At 45.2% G+C, this 24,914-nt stretch overlaps 4 protein-coding genes across 4 annotated transcripts; 2 read left to right on the forward strand and 2 right to left on the reverse strand.

The window, feature by feature from the left end:
* Positions 1–939: 939 nt before the first annotated feature.
* LOC127305319 (P-loop NTPase domain-containing protein LPA1) lies at positions 940–6,059 on the forward strand. Its single transcript, XM_051335730.1, has 7 exons — positions 940–1,370; positions 2,968–3,251; positions 3,526–3,607; positions 3,867–4,286; positions 4,413–5,147; positions 5,271–5,375; positions 5,545–6,059. Exons 1-7 carry the CDS (start codon positions 1,236–1,238, stop codon positions 5,818–5,820), a joined length of 2,037 nt encoding a protein of 678 aa, XP_051191690.1. The 5' UTR covers positions 940–1,235; the 3' UTR covers positions 5,821–6,059.
* A 2,168-nt stretch (positions 6,060–8,227) lies between these two features.
* Positions 8,228–14,324, reverse strand: LOC127305320 (pumilio homolog 1). Its single transcript, XM_051335731.2, has 11 exons — positions 14,092–14,324; positions 12,926–13,598; positions 11,540–12,500; positions 10,903–11,461; positions 10,683–10,824; positions 10,456–10,563; positions 10,124–10,336; positions 9,936–10,046; positions 9,251–9,445; positions 8,777–8,951; positions 8,228–8,664 (listed from the first exon to the last, which is right to left on the reverse strand). Exons 2-11 carry the CDS (start codon positions 13,547–13,549, stop codon positions 8,621–8,623), a joined length of 3,132 nt encoding a protein of 1,043 aa, XP_051191691.1. The 5' UTR covers positions 13,550–13,598; positions 14,092–14,324; the 3' UTR covers positions 8,228–8,620.
* A 3,009-nt stretch (positions 14,325–17,333) lies between these two features.
* Positions 17,334–19,799, reverse strand: LOC127305322 (thioredoxin-like 3-2, chloroplastic). Its single transcript, XM_051335733.2, has 5 exons — positions 19,480–19,799; positions 18,538–18,612; positions 18,382–18,448; positions 17,860–17,877; positions 17,334–17,776 (listed from the first exon to the last, which is right to left on the reverse strand). Exons 1-5 carry the CDS (start codon positions 19,797–19,799, stop codon positions 17,678–17,680), a joined length of 579 nt encoding a protein of 192 aa, XP_051191693.1. The 3' UTR covers positions 17,334–17,677.
* Positions 19,800–19,941: 142 nt separating this feature from the next.
* LOC127305321 (pentatricopeptide repeat-containing protein At2g27610) lies at positions 19,942–23,086 on the forward strand. The gene is made up of 2 exons (XM_051335732.2): positions 19,942–22,879; positions 23,041–23,086. Exon 1 carries the CDS (start codon positions 19,942–19,944, stop codon positions 22,525–22,527), a length of 2,586 nt encoding a protein of 861 aa, XP_051191692.1. The 3' UTR covers positions 22,528–22,879; positions 23,041–23,086.
* Positions 23,087–24,914: the final 1,828 nt, after the last annotated feature.

Consider the following 24,914-nt stretch of genomic DNA (forward strand, 5'->3'; position numbering starts at 1 on the left):
CCTTTACGTGTGCAGGCTTTTAATTTCAAAAAGTCTAAGGGTTCCTTTCAATTTGGAGCAGTAAAATTGTTAGAAAAAATTCAATTTCATTGTAAATTTATAAATAAAGTGATGTTTGTTTTTCTCTATAACATTAGGCAAAACCCCTTTGTAACTAGTACATGTCAAACTAGTTATCATGGATAAGCTAAAATATTCAGGTTATAATCCACCAAATTTTTCATTGGCCCAACTTCAAACCCTATGAGCTCCCTCGTTCATTACTTTCTCCGGTTTTTCAGAAGGGATGTTATGTTGGACATAATTAAAGTCGAGCTCCAAACTTCTTTTCTTTCACTTACATACTACTTTCTTCCTTTACGGGTTGGAGGTTACCACATGTCAGGGGCGGCGAAGCTGCCTTTTGAGCAACGGGGTCAGCATGCTCAACGAAAATCAGCAAATCTTTCACTAAACTAGAGATAAACAATGTTCATGTGTAGATAACCACCCCATTGATCTTCAGGTAACACCACAAGATTTCTTTTCTTGCTTCGCCCCGCCACATGTTGCTCAGAAGGGGAAACTTTGGTTTTCCGCGGCATTGGATCCTCACAAACATTTTCGTTACCCAAGCCGATATTTTTTGCTTCCACTTCGTGAACCTTGCATCATGGAATTATTCGAGAATCACTTTTCTATACACTCGAATTTTATACGACTTTATTTATGGGCATATTGAAATAGTCATATGTTGGCAAATAAATATGCAGTATGTCGATGTTGGGGACAACAACTTTCAAGGAAATGGGGGAAAGCACTTGTTGTTTGTTGTGCACCACTACTATGCCCACTACTATGCTAGGAGGACTCCTATAAAAAAAAAGAAATAGTAACAAAAGAAGAGAAAAGAGAAGGAGGCAGGGACACAATAAAAGCGGCAGGAGAAGAGGAGAAAACCAGGGAAGACAAGACAAATCCCAAAACTTTAGAGAGAAGAGAGAGAGAGAGGAAGTCGACGGAGGTCGGGCGTGGACGGCCATGTGGAAGCCATGGGCGCGCGCGGCGTGGGCGTCGTGACACCTGCTGCCCTCCTCCACCCCGCCACGCCACGCTTCTCCGCCTCGCCCATCCCCACGCCCCGCGCGCCGATGTCCCCGCCGCCGCCGCAATGCGCCTCAAAACGTGCTCCCCTCCCCGATCTTTGATCCAGCTCCGTCACGCCGCGTCCTGATCCGGCCCGAGCCCCACCAGCCATGGCGGACGCGCCGCCCAAGCTGCTGTACATTGCCGTCGCCGACGGAGGCGGCCGGCGGGCGTTCCGGTACACGCGCCCCGTCCTGCAGAGCACCCTCCAGCTCATGGGCTGCAAGGCTCGACACGCCTTCAAGGTCCACCCCCCTCTTTCTTGCTTTCTTTCTTTCTGCCCCTACCTCGCTGCATCTGTTGCTGTCTCTGATCTTGAATTCTTGATCCCGACAATAGAGGTCTCCAATTGCAAAGTTCTCATCTGAGTCGAAAGGCTAAACACAGCGGATGAAACTCCTGCTGCCATTCTGTCTCAGTATTACTGTTGCTAGTTCAGATGCTCTAGTGATAATAATGCTCTGAATTGCTTTCCTTGGTTCAAATTCGGATACAGTTACATGTCTACCTTGTTATTCCCCCCGAGAAATTCACGTCCAGCACAGTGTTCACCCGCTAGTGTAGTTTACGAGGGTCGATTTTGACACGGGAAGCTTGAAGGCGAGCATACCGTATTCTTGGCTCGATCCAAAAAAAAAAAAACCCTGGTCGTTTGGCCACTTCAGATTAGATCGAAAGCTCTATCGCCGTGGACGTTCTCTGCGAGGAAAGACTGGAACTGATTCGGCGTATCTCAGATGCCCCAAACCCACTATTCATTTCCAAGTTATGAATCCTGTTGCAAGCTGAATTTGTCCTTGGTGATACTTTGATTGTGGGTCGTTATCACCGTATGCCGTCATGCCAACGGTGCGTCTTTGTTGCAGCCGGTGTGAATTGCTGTTCCTTTCTAGGGTCTATAATGTTCCAGTGACAGAGACAGCACCATGTTCTAAAGATGTGGACATCCATGCTCTCCCTTGCATGATCATTTTGTTTGGGAACTGTAGTTTGATGGGCTACCATATCTTCGAATTGACTTGAGTTGGTATAGGGTTCTCACTTGATGCTGTTTTATATGACTCTCATTCGGTCATGTCTATTTGACATCTTCAGTCTTCCTGGTGGTCCATTTAGACAAACTGTAAAAGTAACCATTGATGCATACTGAGAATGAAACTGCCTGCTTCTAGTTATTTTTTATGCGTTAGATCCGTAATGAAAAGCATATGTCTAGCATAGTGTTCTTGGTTCTGATGCTTGTGCTTGAATTGCTTGTTCTTGGATTGATTGGACATGAACTCTGGTATCCTCTTCGCGGTCTATATTGGCTGGGGTCTTTCTTTACGGCAAAAAGATTGGATCTGATTCGGGAGAATTTCTGGATACCCAAAACACACCGTTCCTTTTCCAAGCCATTGTTCTTGTTGCAGACTGAAGCTTTCTTTTGGCGATGCTTTGCTTGCAAGCCATTATCATCATACAATGGCATGCAACTCTTGCCCCCTTTGATACGGCTTGTGTGAATTGTGATTCCTTTCCTCACTTTATCATGCTCTGATGAGAAGGACATCACCATGTTATGATGATGTAGACGTTTACGTTTTGCCTTGCATGTGGGAACTGTGGTTCCATGTTCTAGTCCGTATCTTGGAATTGACTTGAGCTGGTAGTGGGTTCTCATTTGATATGCTTTGTTTTATTCTGATTTGGTCATGGCTGTTTGACATATTCCTTCCTGTGATGGTCCATTTAGACAAGCTGTGCAGCAATTAACCTTTGATGCATACTGTTATGTTGACCATACAAGTAATTTTTTTTATACTTGACAAAGATCTTTTCATCCATTCCTGGCACCATCAGATTAGCAAGAGAGTATTCAGTATGATGAAGACTGAATTCTTGGAGGCATCAAAGTCAGATAGGGCGGATAAAGAGGAAAATCCCCCTAATGTTGGGGAAGATCCAGAGATGTTGAACCCAGAAATACAGGATGAAAGTAGTAGCAGCATGCCATTTGAGTTGTACAAGACCCAGACAACGATTCTTGTTTCAAGAGAGAAGTTTCTGAATGTTGCATGTGATGCTCTCTCTTCATATAAGTATATTGGACCAAACCAGAAGGCTGACTTGCTTCTTGCTTGCAGGTATCTTACCCTGTCTCTACCTCTCTGCACCCATATAAATTGGAAGCAATGCAACAAATATAGAACACGTGTAAAGTGATTTGTTAAAGTCAAATGATCCCCTGGAAAGAGCCAAGTTATTCTTACGAGCATAGTGCATGCATTATGCTCCAGTTGTCCAATAAAAGATGCATTAATTTACCACATCATTCTATCATGACCACATAGTACTAGCTACCTTGGTGAATAAAAGATGCATTTTTTTAACTGTGTCTTTCCCAATTGTTCTGGTCAGAATTAAGGAGAGAAAGGAATCGGTGACAGTACTGTTATGTGGGACAAGTGGATGTGGCAAGTCTACTTTATCATCTTTGCTGGTATGTATATGATCTAACATAAGAGTCTTATCCATTTCTGGGTGAGTGATATAATATATCAGTTGCCCATTTAGTTCGTTACAAGTAGAAGCATTTATTAACATGTATCTGCAAAACAAATACCAATTTAAAGCGCTTTAATTTTCTCCAGTTCCATCCTGTGTCTTGTTGCTTCCAAAAGATTGCATCATAAATCAGAACAGATGAATGATGCTGGCTCTTGCTGATAATTCAATGCAATTTATTTGTTGTTAACCAGGGTAGTAGATTGGGCATCACGACAGTAGTTTCCACTGATTCAATACGCCATATGATGAGAAGCTTTGCAGATGAAAAGCAAAATCCGCTTCTCTATGCGTCAACCTACCATGCAGGCGAATACTTGGACCCTATTGCAGTTTCTAAGTCAAAGGCAAAACGCCAGGCGAAGAAGCTCGCAATGGTTTCTCATCCTAACACCAATGAAGGCAAAGATGACACTTCAGATGTTAAATCTCATCATGGAGCCTCAGCATTACCTCCTAGAACTGAGTTGATCGGCAGCAAGCAGATGGCAATAGAAGGTTTCAAGGCGCAAAGCGAGATGGTTATTGACAGTCTGGACAGATTAATTACATCCTGGGAAGAGCAGAAACAGTCTGTTATTGTTGAAGGAGTTCATTTGAGCCTCAATTTTGTGGTGCGTACTAGTCAAGAAACTACACAAATTTTCTACATTACAGTGTTCTTCGATCTTCCATCATTTATTGTTTATATTCTTTTGCACTCCAAAGAACTAACTAAGTTAATTTTTCAATGTCCATAGATGGGGCTAATGAAGAAACATCCTTCCATAATACCATTTATGGTATATATTACAAATGAGGAGAAACACATGGAACGATTTGCTGTACGTGCAAAGTACATGACATTGGACCCAGCAAAGAACAGATATATCAAATACATTCGGAATATCAGGGCTATCCAGGAATACCTTTGCCACCGAGCAGACAAGCACCTGGTTCCCAAGATTAACAATACTAACGTTGACCAGAGTGTGGCGGCCATCCATGCCACAGTTTTCAGCTGTCTTCGTAGGCGAGAAGCTGGGGAGCAGTTGTATGATCTCAACACAAATACTGTTTCTGTTGTGGATGAGGAATACAGGAACCAGCGTGCAGCTAACTCCTTGGGTTCGAAGGGCATGTTCCAATTCATTCAACGAAAGGGGTCTTCGAGGAATCTGATGGCTCTCCTTAAGCCTGATGGTTCAGTTACTAAGGCTTGGCATGTAGATTCAAGTGATAGTAATGGTAATGGTATTAGAAGCAGTGATAAATCAGCCAGAAATCCTATGGTTAACCCATCACAAATTGGGAAGGCAGAGTCAGTTAACCTCCAATTCGGTTCTTTCGGGATCAGCGCGTGGCTGAGTGATACAGGTGGCACCAGCCATACTGGAAGCGTAGATGACCTGAAGGTTGATGGCATCGAGACGGGCAGTAGAAACTTCTCCTCATGCTGCAGTTCACCAAAGATGTCAGATTGCGCTTCTAAAGAGGTATTGTGCATCAACACTGCGACCTTTGTCTTATTGATATATGGCAGTAGCGTGTTCTATTTTTACCAGTACATCTCCTAAGCTATACATTTCAATCTAACGAACTCTCTGTGACCTTTTCAGCACATGGACGATTATTCAGTCTATGGTAGCGAAGAAGATGCTGATGACCCACCGGATGCTGAAACTGATGAAGATCTAACTGATGAAGAAAGAGACGCTCATGAGGTAGTGACTATGTTATCCAGCAACTTTCTTAGTGCGATCTATTTCTGTTGTGGTAGCAAACACTAGATTGCAAAACTGCTGCAAGTATATTGTGCATCAGTAAATCCAAGCACTATATATCTAGAATTCTAGATGCTAAATATTTTCTGCATCAACCAATTCCTTGCAGATCGAAGCAGGCTCGGTTGACGAGCACTCCACCAAGTCCGACGAGGAATACGACGACCTAGCCATGCAGGACGTGATGGAGAACGGCGACTGCTCTGACGATGATGAGCAAGCCACGGGTTCCGGCACCAGGAGCTTGCTAGCCCTGGATGAGAACATCCTCGGAGCGGCTGATGGTGATGATGCCCTGGTGGAGGGCAGGTACCACCACAACAACCTGGACCTCTTCTTCAAGATATCGAATGAAGTAGCCGCCAAGAAGATGCCATGCGCTTAATTATGCCGATCCCGACGAACCCATAAGGAGAAAAGCTGGTGGACACCACTGCCGGCAGTGATTGTGCTTGTTCTCCGGCGGTGCTTCCAGTTGGAGCCTGAACCGGTTGTTGTACCCGTATGGGCTTATGTTGGTGGTTATGACTTTTAGGGATGGTTTGTCTAATCTTATATATGTAGGAATCTGGGGCTTGCTCTTTTATAGAACTGGAATAATGAAAAAAAAGTTTAAAAATTTCATTTGTAGCTGTGCAAGAATCTCTTTGCATATCCAAAGTAGGTGCCGAGTGTGGATAAATACTCTCCCAGTTTTAAAATATGAGGCGTGTTTCAACTGATCAAATTATTTTAGTATTGCATTGAAGACGAAAGAAGTCTAGATAACCCCCTAACTATGAGGTTTGGGATACTAAACCCCCCTAAGTTTGGATTGGGACACTTAGCCCCCTAAGTTTGCAAAACCGGACAATAAACCCTCCGACGGTGGTTTTAACACTATTGCAGGCGTTTTTGGTGACGTGGACATCCGGCAGCTATTCCAGCGTGGCATTCCCTCCGCTGCTCTGCTTCCTCACCTTTGCGCCCCGGCGGCAGCGGAGGCCAGCCGCCCCCGTCCACCTCTATCCTCTGCTTCCTTGCCTTGCGCCGGAGGCCGCGAACATCAAGGCCCTAAAGGATATCCAAGCAGGCATCCCGCGGGTCGTCATCGTAGGGCAGCTGCAGCTAGAGCTGCAATGGCGCGGCAGTTCACGCGCCACCGGTGGTGCCGGAGGTGTCTCATCTCGGGAGTGGCCAGTAGTGCACGTTCAAGGAGCTGCAGCCTGCAGGTAACTGAATTTTGTTCTCCTTCATCCGGGACGGGCCTCCCTCACCGGCGGCGCGTCCGGGAGGGCGAAGAGGCGGCCACCTATGAGCAGGAGATAGGCTGTGTGCAGGAGGGGTAGCCCAGCCCCGGTGGCGTCGGTAGAGGCACATAGCGGCGGCAATCGGAATCGGGTCCGTGCTGGAGGTCCATGAGGTCGAAGAGGAGGAGGGCTAAGAGATGGCTGATCTTTTCGGCCCTGGGGATGACGACTTCGCGACTTGCCCACGCCGGCCGCCGCGGGCCTACGCAGCTGTCTGCTGCGCTGCTCGAGCAGTCGGCAGCTTTTCAGTCCCTATGGTGTTTGTCCCGCACGCCCATCTTAGCTCAGGAAGCACGCACGCTCCCGCGCACTGGAGCCTCGCTGGAGCAACAGTGTCATCGATGCCGCGGATGCAGATGAGGCGCACAAACTATTTTCACTGAAAGTTCTTGATCGGTCTCTTCCTTCTCCTCTGACTCTGTGTCTCTCCTTAGCTGCAGTTCACAGCCGCAATTGAATGTAAGCACAAAAAATGAATCGTGCATTCTGACTATTCCAGATTTCTTAGCCATTATGCATGAACATCATGAGTTTACTCTTTCCTGCTTGATTGAGGATTCAAGGAATTAGAAGTTTAACTCTGTTTGATTGATCTAGAAAGAATGATTTGTGTGCCTGAACATGATAGCGCTGCTGGAGGTGCCGGACGCAGCGGACGACGATGCAAGACAGGGGGCGCTGCAGGGGAGATGCGGGGCGTCGACGGTGAATCGTTGTGCCGAATCAGCAGCGGGAAAGTCAGTGTCTTGCAGCACGATTAGTTTACTCGCCATCGTTCATCGATAACTTCTTTTCCATGGCTCGATTGAAGCCTTCGTCAGCCAGGTAAACCATCACAGCAGCAACACTGCGCTGGTACTGCACGCTGTCAATTACCACTGTCCATATCAGCTAAACCACCGGTCAATACTGCTCTTGATGGGTGGAGGGGGTTAATTGTCCGATTTTGCAAACTTAGGGGGGTTAAGTGCCCCAATCCAAACTTAGGGGGTTAGCGTCCCAAACTCGTTAGTTAGGGGGGTTATATGGACTTCTTTCCATTGAAGACTGACACTGATATGTATCCAGGATCATCTTATTACTACGTCTCAATAACTCCATGATGCATTGTTTGTGTGATCGTTAATACCATTTTTAATACAAATAGTTTAGAAAAACTTACGACATCCTATTATGGTCAGATGTAGTAGTTATCTAACGATATGGATTTGTCACTTAATGAAACAAAATAAGCATCAGGCCGAGCAAACTTGTAGATAACTGCTAAGTTTAGGTAGCATCAGCACAACAGCACATCAAGCTGATTCGTCTCTTTTTTGACTTGCTAAAACATGCCAAACAGAAGACATCCAAGAATTTCCTGACGTTGAAACTGAGAATGCAAAGGAAAAAACCAATCACAAAACTTAACACCATCACACAGAAAAAAGATGAAATAACAAAGAACAGCACGACAAATAAGGAAAAAAAAACATTGCTACACTTGGAGCTGCATGCAGGCACTTGATACAGACTATGCATTTGATTTCTGCAGAAACGTCAGTAAACCTTTACAGAGATTGAAACCTTATACAATGATGAAACCCAAGGCAAAAGGATCTACAGGTGTCCTTGCTCCCCATCATCTACTATCCCCCTAAACATTACAGCTAATTGCTTCGCCTTTCTTCTTTCATATATATCTTACCTGAAGAGGGGAAAAACGGTTTACAAATATACAATTTCTCTCCTTTAGGACAAGCAAAATCTCTTCTTTTATTCCCAGAGGCCCCCTCCTTTATTTACATCAAAGGCTTCCCGAGCTTTAGCTTTCTCCGACGGCACTGGACAAGACTACTGGTAAGGCTAGCCTCGCTATCTGTCTGTACAGTGTTATTCTGTCAAACTAACCGTTCATCAATCTCTGCTAGACTGCTGCGATGAGACACCACCACGCCTTTCTGAAATGTGAAATAATATATTAAAGCGATAAGCAATCTGTAGGCAGTTAACATATTAAAGGAAGAAAGATGAAATGCGATCAAGGATGCCTAGGGGCTTAGAATCCGGTACCTCCTGCCTGAATAAGCTTCTCGACCCGGGCGACAATATGTTTCCCGTATGTGTATCTCTTCAGCGCATTCAGGTGGACCTTGATACGCGAAAGAATTAGCTCACGGTTATGGTCGTCGCAGGTCTCCAGAACCTTTTGCACTACATAGTTAGCAAACTGGTCTTTCATCATTGCCTAGAAAACAAAAGATACACGTCAGAATACTTCGAGAATCCCCAAAATTCGAAGCTTAAAGTAACAGCTATTTAGAGTTATTAGCATGCTAAATGATGAGAACATCTTGAAAAATAGATGAGAACATCTTCATGTGTTATTAGCATGCTAAATGATGTGCACACAATTCAGTAGCCATAATATATCAAAGCCAAATGCATAATTCATGTACTTCAGTAGATATCGAATTTCTTTCCTATATACATAGCATGTTCTGCAACAAACAATCAGTATAGTTGGACAGTTGGTTGAAAACACACCTGTAATGGTTCATTCTCATCGGTAGTGCCAAGCATCTCATCAATTAGAATCTGGCGCTCCTCACGAGAACCAAAAGAAAGACACTTCTCAACAACGTTCGAAGCAAATTTCTGTTGGCTCATCTTCACGATCTGTCCAGCAAGTTGCCTAATTATAGAAGTGCGTTCTTCTGGTTTTCCGTGTTGCAAGACATGCTATAGAAACGAAACATAAAACACTCTGTGTAAGTGGGATTACAGAACATCTCAAGCATAAGATAATGGCTAGCTTTCAGCAATATGAAGAAATGATAAACAGAAAATTGTCCATATCTAGTATCATAAATGAGGATGAGAAACAAAGACAGGAAGACTACAGCAAACAACCTAGAAAATCTAGTAGTAGTTGGACGGGAAGTATGAATAAAACAGTAACATCATATAAGATACTCCCTCCGATTCAAATTATTTGACTCATCTATGTCTACACAAAGTTGAGTCAATTAATATGAACCGGAGGGAATAATAGAAATTTGCTTCCAAGGATATATAAAAAAGAGAAGGCGCATAACATGATGAGTAACTGCCAAATTGGTAAAAAGATAAATACAACAACATAACCCATGCCTCCCATTAGTCTAATAGACGTTGGAGAAATTAATGTTACAGCAACACATATTTAACAAGAAAATGAATAAACATCCACCTGGATAACATAGTTGCCATACTGGTCTTGTGTCAAAGGAACCACGGATTGCATGATCTCTTCCATCATGGCACTTTGTGTGCTTTCATCGTCACAGTGCTCCAAGACTCGCTGCAATTACAGCTATAAATTTAGTAAATTGCAAATGAAATACACACATTAAAACCAGATATAGGTTCGTATAGCACCTGAATAACACGGCAGCCATATGGATGGGTGGAAAGGTCAACCACATGCCCATAAAAAGCAGAAATAATGAACTGTATCCTTTCTTGAGGGATGCATTCTATGCACTTCTGGATTACATGGTTGCCATTTTGATCACGAACACATTTCATGATAGTTCCGTCAAGCTCAAAAGCCATTTGTGTTTGTTGTTCCACTTCAACCACTTCTAAAGCCTACAGCAGAATAGAAAGCTCCTAAGACTCCACAGAGATAAGTGGTTGATAAATGGACAACTAGTCTGTAAACTGATTACGATAAGGAGGCGACATATTTAGTCTGCAACAATACGTACCTTCTGAATCACTCGGCAGCCATACATTTGAAGACTCAGCGTCAATACATAACCCTTGAGTAGGCTTGCCAATTGCTTTTGTTGTGCTTCAGTCCCATATTCAAAGAACTGCCAAGATCAAGTACGCAAGTTGAGAAGTCTTAAATAATAAGATAGATACCGAAGATGTTACTAACAAATAATCAAATATAATTTGCTAAACAATTATGCATAAGATTGTTGCCCACCTTCTGTATAACATAATTTCCAAAAACATCAGTCATCAAAGTTCGTGCTTGGGGAAGGATTTCTGGAAAAATCATGTTCTTCTCTTCTGTAGAAGCTGTTTCAAGTTTCTGCTGTATAAAGCGACTTCCATACTGGTCCGAGCTGTTTCAAGAAAAACATTAACATCATGTAAACAGTAAACACAACAACTATACTCTACTGAAATGCAGTAAGTAATACCTGAACTCGACCACATGACCCACAATATCTAGCAGCTCAAAAGATCGGGTCTTATTGGTCTTGAATTCCTCCAGCAGAGAAGACCCATAACCATTATCTATCAGACCATTCTCTGAACTCCATGATCCCATAGTTCCTCCAGTGGTGCTCCTCGCCACGGATGGAATACGTGTTAGCCTATCTCCTTGCCTGACATGGCCCTGGGGAGATGACATATAATGGCTAGATGTTGGACTTGCTAAATATGGCATTTCCATGCCATAAGCTGGTTCACTGCCATAAAGTGTCGGGCTAAGACCACCAGACTTCCCCAAGTATGGCATCCCATACTGTAGCTTCTGCTGCGCAAGTAACGATGCAAGATATGCCTTCTGATATCCAGCAGTATCCAGATGGCCTGAACCAGAAAAGTTACTTCCTCGGAAAGGACTCATGCTTGCAGCTGCACCAAGGGGGGAGTTGGGATTTGCCTGCAAGTAAGACCCATACATAGGGTCCATTTGTTGGCCCTGAAAACCAGCCCCAACTTGATTTGAAAAATGGTTGCCATATTCACCATCTGGACAGGAAAACAAAAGTCAGGAAACAATGGAAACCAAGACAAAGAGGAATCAGGGGCGGAGGGGGGAGAGAGTACCAGTATTCATGTGGTTGTTCAGCATGGATGAACCAGAATTTCGTGAATTAGCCTTTGTATGTCGTCCAGAAACATCAATGTTTGGGCTATCACCATTCAGGTTCTTGTAGTGATACACAGATCCAGTCGGGCTTAGTAAAGACTCCTTTTTATTAGAATTACCATGTGGTGATTGTGTAGGAAAATTGCTCTTTGAATTACTGCTACCATTTGGAAAGACTGAATACTCCAGCGCATTTATTGGCTCTTCATCGGCACTGTGAACTAACTTCTGCTGTGAGAACTGTCTATGCTCCTTTGGATCATTAAAGATCACGTCTCTCTGATCACCAAAGTTCTGATAAATATGATTTTGCACATCAGTTTCTAAGTTGGTCATCCTGTTCCCAGAGAGATTTAAATTGGACATAGCAGATAGAGCTGCTGCAGTGTCAGAACCATCATAATTATGAGAAGAGACACCCACGCCTTCAACCTTTCTATCAGCTTTCCCCATCCTAACTCCAACAGGAGGAAGGCAAGGACTTGGAATCCTCTGAATCAACTGAGGATCAGGAGTGGTACTTCTTGAGATCGAGGAGCCTACCGCAGAAGCAAATGTATTGGACATTGAAGAACCCAAACTCTGGACCCTGGCAAGACTGGGTGAAGCTGCTCCAGATCGAAAGCCATTCATGGAATCCGGCCTACTCGGCAGCTGTGCTCTTGATGAATCAGAGGATCTAACTGCATTTGGGCTCTCGAAAGCATTCCGGCTATTAGAGCGTGAAAGATTCACTGGATTTGGGCTCTCGAAAGCATTCCGGCTATTAGAGCGTGAAAGATTCATTGGATTTGGGCTCTCAAAAGCATTCCGGCTATTAGAGCGTGAAAGATTCATTGGATTTGGGCTCTCAAAAGCATTCCGGCTATTAGAGCGGGAAAGATGACCAACTTTAGAACCAGGGCGGCTAATATTTTCCTGCAATGGAAACAATTCTAAGTTAGAAAAAATAACCAACAAACATGAACCTAGATGCAACAATAGGCATGTGTGAACATAACAATATGTGGTAAGTTTCAGATTGTAAGAATATGAAGCTGCTCCAGAGATGCACTAGAAGTGGCATATATCAATATGTGGCAAGTTTCAGATTGCATCATTAAGTACAAAACTGCAATCACACTTCCATGCTTTAAATAAATTAAGGTATGAACATAATAAGTGTTGACTTGTGAGTAATCCAAAAAAAAAAAAACACAACAATCTACTACCAATAGCTAAAACTACAGAAGAGGCAATTCAGCTCCGTTCATAAATAAAAAGCATTTATTTCTATTGATTCAAGGTCAGTATAGGTAAATAAAGCAGAACAAAAGTAAAAGCAGCAAGGAGATATTTTCAACCTGCAGCGCATCCGCAAAGCTCTTGCGACGAGAGCTGAGGCCATTGACATCGGACAACCCCATAAGCCCATCAGCGCCTTGCGCGAGCCAGTCCGACGATTGCTGGCGCGCAAAACCATTCCCTTGTCTCCTATCATTCATCAGAAACTCCGTCCCATTGCCCTCGCGCGCTCCGGGCTGCATCGAGAAGAGCGAGCTCCCACCAGGGGCCTCCGAGGGCCTCCTCCTCCTGTCCCCGATCCCCCCGGAGACGGACTGGAACCGCTGCGCCGTGCGCCAGTCCTCCTTGGACACCATGGGCGCGGGCAGCCTCGGGTTGAGGTGCTCGTTGTTGTAGTAGTACTGCAGGTAGGCCGGGTGGGACAGTATCTCCTCCTCGGAGAGCATGTCGCCGGCGGCGAGCGCGTCGAGGTGCGGCTGGGGCGCGGCGGCCGAGGTGGAGAAGAGAGCGGCCCGGGCGCCCTGGACGGTGGGCGGCGCGCTGCCACTGCGGTACATGCTGAGCTCCTCGGCGGAGGGGCCGCCGCCGCCGCCGTGGTGGTTCTGGTCCATGAGCACCGCCTGCAGGTCGCGCTCGAGGTCCTCGAAGGTGGGGCCGGCCGCCCCCGCCGGAGGCGGAGCCATCACCTCGCTCGCAGCCCTCTTCTTGCCGCGATCAAAATCCACGCAGAGCCTGAAAACCAACGCCAGCCATCAGGACGGTGATGAGAACCCGAATTTCGCACTCGGATTATTAAGGAAAAAACACGAAGAAGATTTCAGAAGAGAAATCAACGAACAGAAGGAACAGAATCAGAAGCACGGCCTAATTAGGAAACATATCAAATCCAAGCAAGAAAATCCCGTCGATTCCTGTCTGCGGACAGAGAAAGAAACCCAAGAAAATCCGTCGCACCTCTAGGGGGCGGCGGACCAGCCGAGGGTTCAAGCAACTGAGCCGCCCACAATTTCTTGGGGAAAAGAATAAAGAAACCCACCCCACTGATGGCTACTCCACCACCGCGAAGCGAACAAATCGGCAACAAAACCCTCCGGAATTTATGCACTGGTGATTGGGCAGAAAGAAAGAACGCATCTTCGGATTGGATTGCGCGCGGCGAAGGGAAAGGCCCGATCGGAACTAAACCCTCGGGGCAATCCAAGCAGGTTGAGTTAGGGTTCCTCACCTCCGACGGAAGGAAAAGAATCAATCGGAGCCGGCTACCGACGGGTGGACGGATCTCCGCTCCACGCCGGCACGGTACGGCAGAGCGGCGCGGAGGAGGAGGAAGGCGGCTACCGGAGGGGAGGGGAGGAGAATTCCTGGAGGGTTCGGCCGGGCGGAGGGGGAAAGGGAGCTGCTTTGTTGTAGTTTTGTTGGTCGATCTCCGAGGGAGGCGAGGCCCTAGGGGGAGCTACTAGTGGACCGAACCATCCTTGGCGGATTTGGTGCAGCTTACTTAATCCTATGCTATACTATGCAACTTTTTCTGTTAATATTGTTTCACAAAACTCTAAATTTTGCTTGCTTATTTTTTGTAGTGTGCTATAAGTGTTTCTTTTCTATCTGAAGTGTTTGTATTGTTTTTTGGTAAGGAATAACGTGATAGGTAAGATTGTAAGAAACAGAGTCTTGGCTGAAAAGTTGAAAACTTTTTAGAGTATAAGTGTCATGTTACAAAACTCTTTCTGTTAATATTGTTTCACAAAACTCTAAATTTTGCTTGCCTTTTTTTTTGTAGTGTACTATACGTGTTTCTTTTCTATGGGAAGTGTTGGTATTATTTTGGGTAAGGAATAACGTGATAGGTAAGAAATAGAGTCTTGGCTGAAAAGTTGAAAACTTTTTAGAGTATATAAGTGTCCATGTTACAAAACTATGATGGTATAGTACCATATCATTGTGAATATAACTAATGTAATAATTCAGACAAAATGCACAAAAATTCGGGATGCATTGTCCTGCGTCCGAGGGTATCCATGAAACTCGACTCAATGGTCGTAAGACCATCGTATTGTTCGTGCGACTAATTGGATTCCCCGTCTTTTCTTCTTCCAAGTGATTGAGTTGATATAGGTTTATGAATTTTTAGGCCCTTTTCGGATCGTGGGATTGAGAAGCTTGTGAACATGTAAAACAGATAATGTTGATAAAAATAAGATTGCATGACACATAAAGACCAGAAGAAATGATAGAAATTATCATTTCGATGTAACACGTGAAAAAAAACAAGAAAAAGTGTCTTAAAACAAATCGAATAAGTGCATACATAAGGTATGTATGATATTGGAAGTCATATGGAGTTAAGGTGTAAAATGTGTAGGAAAACTGAGAAACAACCTCTGATTGGACGGTTAAGAGGACACTGGCATCTCCAGAGTTCAAACCCGGATTTAACACTGTGGTGTCTTATTAAAGGTGAAATATTTTTTTAGCAGGAGGTGATGTTTCTGTCGACAGCGAGGTGTTTGTGGTGACTTCATCAATCTCATGATTCGTTGGATCAGTTTCTTGGACTCAGTCTCGCAATGTGCTCATATGGATAGGGTGTGCTGTGTTCCTAGGGTTGAGTGTATATACGTATATGTGAGCATCTCAGTCTAGACCGTGTTTCACTAAATAAAAAGTAGGAAACTTGGTGGTGCCATTGTTTTGATCTATAAATGGCTCCATAGGAAGAATTCATACGGATTAAAACTTCCAGAATTCCTATAAACTCATTTGATCCAAAAGAGCCCATTAGATCTACGGCCTGGACTTTTTTTTTCTTTTAGTCTTTAGCTTCTACCATTTTTCATGGCTAGATGTAAATAAAAGTGAAAGGTACTTTTTTTCCCAAGTGGTTCACTTTAACATGTGAAAAGCAAATATCTCTGTCAATGCCTTCTTTATGAAATGCAAAAAAAAACATGGCGGTGATTTGTTTTATATACCTCCAACAAAAGGCGAACAAGCCAAGCGTAAAATAGCCGCGTGCTCAGAGTTTTTATCTTTTAAAGATGACAATTTGTTTATTGAATCTATTTTTTAAAGGATAACTGAATCTATCTACGTATAGTTATTTTTATTTCAAAAAAAAATAGGAGTAGTTAGTTTCAATAGTTACAATGACTTAATTATTGAACAGTGGCACGCTCAGAGTTTTTCTCTTTTAAAGATGACAATTTGTTTATTGAATCTATTTACATATAGTTATTTTATTTTCAAAAAATATAGGAGTAATTAGTTTCAATAGTTACAACGACTTAATTAGAGCCTCACTCAAATTTAGAAATCCAAAAGTGCGGATTCAAAGTTTCTTGACATGATGAATATCACACAAATCAAAATTGCAGAGTCTTTAGAATGATATATTATTGGATGCTACATATAAAATGGATAAAAACATGAATTTTGAGATCAAATGTTACTCCCTCGTTCCATAATTTTCATCGTGGTTTTGACAAAAAACGGAGGGGTACTTGTTTGGAGAAAGAAGTGAGAGTGAGGGAGAAAATGCAGCTCAATCTGGAGGGAAATTCTTATATGGATATAAGACATTAATGAAGTTTCCTTTGTTATAATTCCTTGGATGTTTTTTTGTTGTTGAGATGTTCCTTGGATGGTTGTTTGGGGAAGAGAGACCAATGCAACGAGCCATCAGGAAAGGAGCGCACAAGAGACGGATACCGAAAGCAACGTGTGATTTTTCTGTTCCCCACCAGGGACCCACCTCTGGCCGCCTCCGAGGACCACGTCCACCACCGGATATGAAGCCGCACGAATCTCACAGCATCCCCACTCACAAACTTTCCCGATGATATCTCATGCTCTCAAACAGAAGTCTCGTGTGCCTACGTGTGTTGCCTGCTAAAATCCTTGTTTCTGTTAGGCTGCAGTATGACAGGTGGGCTCCACCACCCATCTCTATCTCTGCACGGTGGGCCCAAGAGGGAGAAACAAACACCAAGTTGTTGACTGCATGACCAGTTGTCGAGTCAAACCAGCAGACAACTCTCATTTTTGTTTTTGATAAAAAAATGCAGGTGTAAAGTTCAGATAGTGCGGTTATGCTGAAATTTCCAGACACAAGAAAGTGCTTAAGCCGCAATCATCATATTTAAAAACACATCGGCAGAGAAAAATGAAGTATACAATATTTTATATTGTTTGTGGTTGGAAAAATTTATCAAATCATGCATGGAAAGCAAGGACCAATTAAGCTTAGCAATGGGAGCCTGCTGACACAACTTGCAAATTAAATACTCCTACTCCATGATGAGCACTAGCTAGTGTTTTCATCTAAGTCAAGAGAGGAGCATACTTGTCTATGCTAATCTTGAACAAACCAGGAACTAAATTTTTGAACAAAAAAAGGCTCACATCTCATGTGCTCTTATAATTATATATCCGTACTCAAGTAAATCAATAACTGAGCACAGCAGTGAATTAATTGGAACCAAGGCACTCAACACTCAATATTTTATTATCTAACGACTAATGTCAAGATCCATTAATCTCAGAAACTAAAATAATAGATACAAGAAGGGCATCATTTCCCTGCGGCCACCTGTACCTCAATTACTCTAAATTCTAAAAAGAACTCCAAGAACTGAAGCCCCCTTAACCCTTGGTGTTCATGCATGAGGATTATACAAGACTAGACATATAGCAAATCTCTGAGTAGCAGTAGATAACTTGATGCTGCCTTTATCTTATGTTTTCCATTTTACCACACTGGAAGGCCTGTCTTGCCACGAAAAGCCGTCATCACGCCAAAAACACATGTTGGATCATTCCTCCTGTTCGATCATCTTCCGGACATCGTCAATTACGAGCCAGGATTTGTGCCCGCCAATCACTTCACCCTGCTTCTGGGAGTCGCTCCATGTCTTTACAGAACAAGAAACAACAACCTCAGGATATACAATGGCAAGATGGAGACCATAAAGAAAGAAACAAGCTCGACTTGTACCTGTATAGAAGGCATCTTCTGCTCGAGACGCGCATAACACATCATGTACATTGGACAAAAGAAGGGCATTAGTGGTTGTATTAAAATATATACATGCTTGGGATCCCGATATGTATTTAATTGCTGCGGGACAAGATAACAATGGAGCCAAATACATGGTGGGGGGATAATCGATACTATGGTTCTCCGTTACCAAAGCAAAAGGATAAGGGCATAGGGCTAAGAAACATTTTCGTATGAGTTGCAGGAAGCCGGCAACTGCTTCCAGGGGCAGTAGAGGAAACTGCTTCCTCCAAACCAGGGAAAGGAGAACAAGAAATGGGCTCAACAAGTTCTAAAAACAGGATTAGAATACTAAATGTCTTTGGATCATCTTCTAACAAGGAAGCACACCTAGGCATCAATAAAAGGTTATCATATCCATCACTGTCCATTAACGAGAGACAAGAGCTGAAGAACCAATTCAATGCACCGCAAGGCTTACTGAAGAACAACTCAATAAAGCGCATGTCAAGAACTTACTGTTACTCCTGCACGATTCACAAGCTTCTGAGGAACAGCATTGACATCAACGCAGTAAAACAGAATCCTGCATGGGAAGTTCCGACAGAGATCGTCAGTTTGTCAGCAACAGTTCCAGCAGTGGGGCACTTGTCAATGTGGGAAACAGGCAAAAACCTCGGATAGTACTCTGCTGCCAATTTCTCCAGCTTAGGCTTCAGATATATGCATTTCCTGCACCAGCTCGCTGTCCTACATGTTGCAAACGCTGGGTTAAATACAAAACTCAATGACTGGAAGACGCTTTGACAGCTACCACTACTATGGCAGTGGCAGACGGCTACTCCAAACACAACTGGCAATCCTTTTAGGCATTATTATGAAATTGGTTCATAAAAGAGTGTATGTGAGGTAAACAGCTACACCTTGTGCAATGAAACTATTTCTTACTATATGGTGAAGACAATACAGGTAAGCATCCTGTTGATCAGCCAGGACTAGAAGGACAGAGTCCAACAAGTTGCTACCACATCCGAAAAAATGGAATGCGCAGGGGCACTGCATATCTGCGTTTTTTTTTAGGAGAATGGGACTTCATGTCTACATCCAGAACCAGTAATATTTGTTGTGCTCTACCACCGCTACAACCAAAATTTGAGTTTTCAGGCAGTAGGAATATGGTTGAAATGACAAATACATAAACATGGTACTAAGAAAATCAGCGAAAGGACAACAACCTAACAGCTAAGAAAGATAACAATGCAATTAAAGTAAATCGCCAAAGGCGCAAATTTGACAATTACAAGTCTTGTAGGTAACTGGAGGTAAGTTGTCCAATCACCGCTCGAATAACGTTTCATCTGGTGGTAGATGAGCATAGGACGTACTGAAGTACCAAGAGGCAAGAGCCCTAAATATGATGAACAGATGAACCTTTTGTCATCCAGGATACAAGATCTCTATTCCCACAAGGGTACAACTACCAATCCTAATGCAAGATGCTGAAGCTGCATCGTCCATGACAATCACTTTTTCCTACGGTACACTAATCCAATGCAACCATGGTTGCGAATCCTAAAATTTGAAGATTCAGTCAGAAGAAACTGTAACAATAGTTACCAGAGCAGGACGATGGGGGCGGCGCGCTGCTGGGCCGCGGCAAGGGCCCGGTCCAGTTGCTCGTCGCTGCCGATCGGCTCCAGCTCCACCCACGCCGGCGCCTCCTCCTCCGCCTCCTCACTCCCCACCCCCATCCCCGTCCTCCCCTCGGCGGCCGCCGCCGCCCGGTGAAGCCCCGTTGGCAGCGAGATCGAGGCTCCCCGAGCGGGCGTTCTGGAGAGGAAGGCGAGGCGAGGCGGCGCAGGCCGTGGCCTGAGAAGGGTACGCCGCGCCGCCGCTTCCCCGCCGGCCGCCGCTGCGTAGGCGGAGGTGGTGGCCATCGAGACACGTCGGGTCCGGGTCCGGTCGCACCCAACCCCTATTGTCCCAAGCACAAAGTCAAACCGGTAGTCCGACTCCTCAGTCCTCACTGCCACTTCCCACCGCCACGCGCCATGGGCTCCAGGGAGGAGGCGAGGTAGCATGGCGGCGGCGCTTCCAGCTCTCCTCCGGGGCAAGAAAGCGGCAGCGTTCGCGTCCCGGGAGCTGCTAGGAACGCTCGCCCCATCGGTTCGTCCGGAGGAGCACGGTGCTGGACCGGCCGTCCGCGACGCTCAGGGCGCCCGGCAGCCGTTCGACGGAATCACCGACTGGGACGGCGAGCCGAGCAGCAGCTCCGGCCGCGCCTTCTTCGACCACGAGCGGCGTGGGATGGGGCGGGAGGCGCTGGACCATTTCCTCGCCGCACGCCGCGGCAGCGCCATGCTGTCCCGCGCTCTCAAGGCGTGCGGGCCGATGACGCCGGGCATGGGAGAACAGCTGCACTGCCTGTGCGTCAAGTGCGGGCTCGACCGGGGCGACGTCGGTGTCGGCACAGCGCTCGTCGACATCCACATGAAGCGCGACGGCGAGGACGGGCGGGTGTTCGAGGGGACGCCCCCCAAGAGGAACGTCGTGACGTGGACTGCGCTGCTCACTGGCTGCTGTGCCCAGGCAGACGTCACGGCGCTCTTCTTCAGGATGCGCGCCGACGGGGTACGGCCCAGCCCGTTCGCGTTCGCGGCCGTCCTCTCCGCGGTGGCCAGCCAGGGCGCGCTCGATGTCGGGAGGCGCGTGCACGCTCAGTCGGTTAAGTTCGGATGCGGCTCGACCGTCGTGTGCAACTCTCTGATGAACATGTACTTGAAGTGTGGACTGGTTGAAGAAGCCAAGGCCGTGTTCTGCAGGATGGAGACCAGGGACGTGGTGTCGTGGAACACGTTGATGGCGGGCCTTCTGTTGAATGGGAGGGAACTGGAGGCCCTGCAGCTGTTCCATGACTCGCGAGCAAGTGCGGCCAAGATGTCGCGGTCGACCTACTCTACGGCGATCAAGCTTTGTGCGAGCCTCAAGCAGCTGGCCCTGGCGCGGCAGCTCCACAGCTGTGTGCTAAAACATGGGTTCAGTTCTGATGGCAATGTCATGACTGCCGTTATGGATGCCTACAGCAAATGTGGTGAGCTGGATGATGCTTTCAGCATATTCGCGGTTATGCCAGGGTCTCAGAGTGTTGTCTCGTGGACTGCTATGATAAGCGGTTGCATTCAGAACGGTAACATTCCCCTTGCAGCCGATCTCTTTAGCAGAATGAGAGAAGGCGACATCAAGCCAAATGAGTTCACCTACTCGACAATGCTCATGGCATCTCTGTCCATCTTGCCTTCCCAAATTCATGCCCAGATCATCAAAACCAACTACCAGCATGCGCCGTCTGTTGGAACTGCACTTCTTTCTTCATACTCGAAGCTTGGCAGCACTGGAGAAGCCCTCTCTGTGTTTAAAACGATTGACCAGAAGGATGTTGTGGCATGGTCTGCAATGCTGTCTTGCTATTCCCAAGCTGGCGACTGCGATGGTGCCGCAAATGTATTCATCAAGATGTCCATGCAAGGCATGAAGCCAAATGAGTTCACTATATCTAGTGCTATCGATGCCTGCGCTAGCCCAACCGCCGGGGTTGATCAGGGTAGGCAGTTCCATGCTGTTTCCATCAAGTACAGATACCAAAATGCTATCTGTGTGGGCAGCGCACTTGTCAGCATGTATGCAAGAAAAGGGAGCATTGACAGTGCTCGAAGTGTCTTTGAGAGGCAGACAGATAGAGACTTGGTGTCATGGAACTCGATGATATCAGGGTATGCGCAGCACGGTTACAGCAAGGAGGCCCTCGATACATTTCGGCAGATGGAAGCTGCAGGCATCGAGATGGATGACGTAACATTCCTAGCTGTTACCATAGCATGTACTCATGCTGGCCTTGTAAATGAAGGCCAGCAATACTTTGATTCGATGGTCACAGACCACAAGATCAGTCCCGCCATGGAGCATTATGCGTGTATGGTGGACCTCTATAGTCGTGCAGGCAAGCTGGATGAAACAATGAAAGTAATAGGAGGCATGCCATTCCCAGCAGGTGCAATGGTATGGCGTACGTTGCTAGGTGCTTGCAGAGTTCACAAGAATGTTGAGCTTGGGAAGCTTGCTGCAGAGAAGCTGCTATTGCTTGAGCCACATGATTCAGCTTCATATGTGCTTCTCTCCAACATATATGCGGCTACAGGGAAGTGGAAAGAGAGGGACGAAGTGAGGAAGCTGATGGATTCAAAAAAGGTGAAGAAAGAAGCTGGATGCAGCTGGATTCAGATCAAGAACAAAGTCCACTCCTTTATAGCCTCTGACAGATCGCACCCTGTGTCTGACCAGATATATGCAAAGCTCAAGGCAATGACAGCCAGGTTGAAGCAAGTAGGTTATTGTCCTAACACTAGCTTTGTGCTTCACGACATGGCAGAAGAGCAGAAGGAAGCCATGTTGGTTATGCACAGTGAGCGGCTAGCTCTTGCCTTTGGCCTGATAGCTACACCACCAGGGATACCCCTTCAGATCGTCAAAAACCTACGGGTATGCGGGGACTGCCATACGGTGATGAAGATGGTGTCGGCGGTTGAGGACAGGGAGATCATCATGCGAGACTGCAGCAGGTTCCATCACTTCAAATCTGGGGCTTGCTCTTGCGGCGATTTCTGGTGAATTGAGTACAGAACAAACTGACTGGGCATACAGGGTAGACTAGCATTGATATCCTCGAACAATATTGGCAAGCCGACTCTGCAGTTGTCTGAAGCTGATGTGCTACAAGCCTACAAGTAGTGTTGCAGGCAAGGCATGAGCCAGGTACTGCACTTAATTCCATAGTCCCACAGAAAAGTATTGAAAGAGTGGCAATAATCATATGGAATAGGGGTATCACACTGACAAGAGGTGTCATCTACGTGATCCGTAAGTAGATACAGCAGACTGCTCAAGTTATTCATGGTGGTTTAGATCATAGATTTTATGAAACATAACCAGGAAGGTGAACAAATACATTTGTTTTTACCAGGTAACTACTGCTGCAATTCACATCTAAGCTAAGTACTTATTTAGTACATTTCATTTATATGGAGCCTACAAGCTGCTGACTATCAGAAGTAGATTGCACACTTTTCATAAATTTCTTTCGTTACGTTTGGAATGGAACCCACTGGTCATCTTTTTCTTTAGGTGAACACAGCAGCTGAGGATATATATAATCTTGCATCCTGGTGCATACCTGATTTTTAGTCCTGTTATGGACTCATCATAAGCTGTTCAGGTAAGTAAAAGAGATCACATTGTTCGTTTGGACATCAACTTATATATCCAATAGTTTCTTGTGGCAAGCCACAGGAGGTTGTACCAGGTTTTGTAATGCTGGAGCAATTTGGCCATCATTTGCATTGGTGCCGACTGCTATCATTTGTGTGTGGCCATGGATTTGGCATGATTCTCGCCTACTCATTAGTGAAAGCTTGCGGCGGCAAACTGATATTCCCCTCTTCTCTCTATGGCACGTGGAACGGACCACCATTTGAACTCCAATTTTTGTATGGCCCCTTTTGATTACTGTTTACCACGATCCACATGTAAGCTAACTCCTTATTTATAAGGCATTTGTAGATCAGGTTTCAGACCCCTAATTTGTCGAGCTTACGCTAAGCTACTGACTATCTCAATATTTTGAGTGGCATATGACATGAATCCAAACACTAAAACACACCTTTTTGTTCTCATATCATCCAGATAGATGCAAAAATAAATTTTGACCATGCAAAGTATATTCAAATCTAGTCTGGTACATACAAAGCAAATGCAGTAGCATGATATATCTACATCCAGGTGAGTGTAACCTTGATCGCAGCCGGAAGCCCCGAATCAAACCGCCTGGAGGACGGTGAATGCCAGCCTACCTTTTTTTTTTTGCGGGTAATGCCAGCCTACCTTTTGGAGGTACAATAATCTGTTGCATCTTTCCCCTTGTACATGTTGTGCATCCTAATGTAAGTTGATAGGAAACTACTCAGTTCTATCCGTCTTTCCACCTGGAAGTTCCAATGTTAGAGATCCCGGAGCTCGCAAAGCGGATATGGTGGCATTCCGAGGCTGAAGATCACAGTAGTTTACCATGCGCCTATTTTTTATTTTGCAGGTGTCTTTTTATTTTTTGTATCCTCTTACGTTTTTCTTCCCTGTTCTCCGTTGCAAAATGTAGGTGAGGTCAGGCAGTCTGAAAGAGCAAGCTCTCCATTATCTGTAACGCATCTTACCATACTACTACCTGTAACCATCACTGCTCACTGCTCAGGCAGTCTGAAAGAGCAAGCTCTCCTATTATAAGAACAGTCTTGTTTTCAAGTGGATTATTCGGGTTGAGAAGTTGACTACTAGCGAGATCATCGCGCATGTTAGGACCTGTTCTTTTGGTGCAGATTCGAATGGAGTGCAGCAAAATGCCTCCAACTCCTAATATTGCTTGGTTAGTTGCTCGCAGGGTTTTCTCCTATCTGAGAAATATTGCTATGTTGATGCTGTCCAACTCCTAATTTACATTGTGCAATTTGTTTGGTTGTAAACAACTACTCCGTATCAGTTGCAAAGTCTCCGGTGTTTGCTTGCCCACCAATCGCGTTTGAACAATCGTGTTTGAACAAATCTCATGGCTGTTTGGTTACATCATGTTTGCCTAGTACGATCACCTCCTACCCTTCGTGGTGAGCTTACCCGGTTCATAATATATGTCCACAAGGTGTTCAATGCAATAGGAAATGATAGGACGACAGTCATAGATCACATAATTCGCAAGGCTAGCATATGGATAAAAGTTCTAGCAGTGGATCATACTATTGCACCATGAGTTCACGAATAGCGACGCATCCATGGGCCGGTCTACTGGATTTTTAGCCGACGCTCTTAATCATCCCTCGGTGTACCAGGCGTGGATTGAGAGTCTTGTCTATTATATTGGGCTCCAAAATATGCTGACGTTTTTGGTGGACACCGGTGGAAGGTTATTTTGTGCCGGTGGCTCCAATATCTCTATGAAGTCACTCTTATAGTCG

The sequence above is a fragment of the Lolium perenne genome, chromosome 6, assembly GCF_019359855.2.
Source record: "Lolium perenne isolate Kyuss_39 chromosome 6, Kyuss_2.0, whole genome shotgun sequence".
Taxonomy (NCBI): Eukaryota; Viridiplantae; Streptophyta; class Magnoliopsida; order Poales; family Poaceae; genus Lolium; species Lolium perenne.

Coding starts and splice junctions, on each gene's coding strand:
- LOC127305319 (XM_051335730.1), top strand. CDS start 1,236: ATGGCGGACGCGCCGCCCAAGCTGCTGTACATTGCCGTCGCCGACGGA. Junction 3,608..3,866: donor CTACTTTATCATCTTTGCTG/GTATGTATATGA, acceptor GTTGTTAACCAG/GGTAGTAGATTGGGCATCAC. Junction 5,148..5,270: donor CAGATTGCGCTTCTAAAGAG/GTATTGTGCATC, acceptor TGACCTTTTCAG/CACATGGACGATTATTCAGT.
- LOC127305320 (XM_051335731.2), bottom strand. CDS start 13,549: ATGGCTCCGCCTCCGGCGGGGGCGGCCGGCCCCACCTTCGAGGACCTC. Junction 12,501..12,925: donor GCTTTGCGGATGCGCTGCAG/GTTGAAAATATC, acceptor TTTCCATTGCAG/GAAAATATTAGCCGCCCTGG. Junction 10,047..10,123: donor ATGGCTGCCGTGTTATTCAG/GTGCTATACGAA, acceptor CTGTAATTGCAG/CGAGTCTTGGAGCACTGTGA.
- LOC127305322 (XM_051335733.2), bottom strand. CDS start 19,799: ATGGCCACCACCTCCGCCTACGCAGCGGCGGCCGGCGGGGAAGCGGCG. Junction 18,613..19,479: donor GCCCCCATCGTCCTGCTCTG/GTAACTATTGTT, acceptor TGCAACATGTAG/GACAGCGAGCTGGTGCAGGA. Junction 18,449..18,537: donor GCAGCAGAGTACTATCCGAG/GTTTTTGCCTGT, acceptor CTTCCCATGCAG/GATTCTGTTTTACTGCGTTG.
- LOC127305321 (XM_051335732.2), top strand. CDS start 19,942: ATGGCGGCGGCGCTTCCAGCTCTCCTCCGGGGCAAGAAAGCGGCAGCG.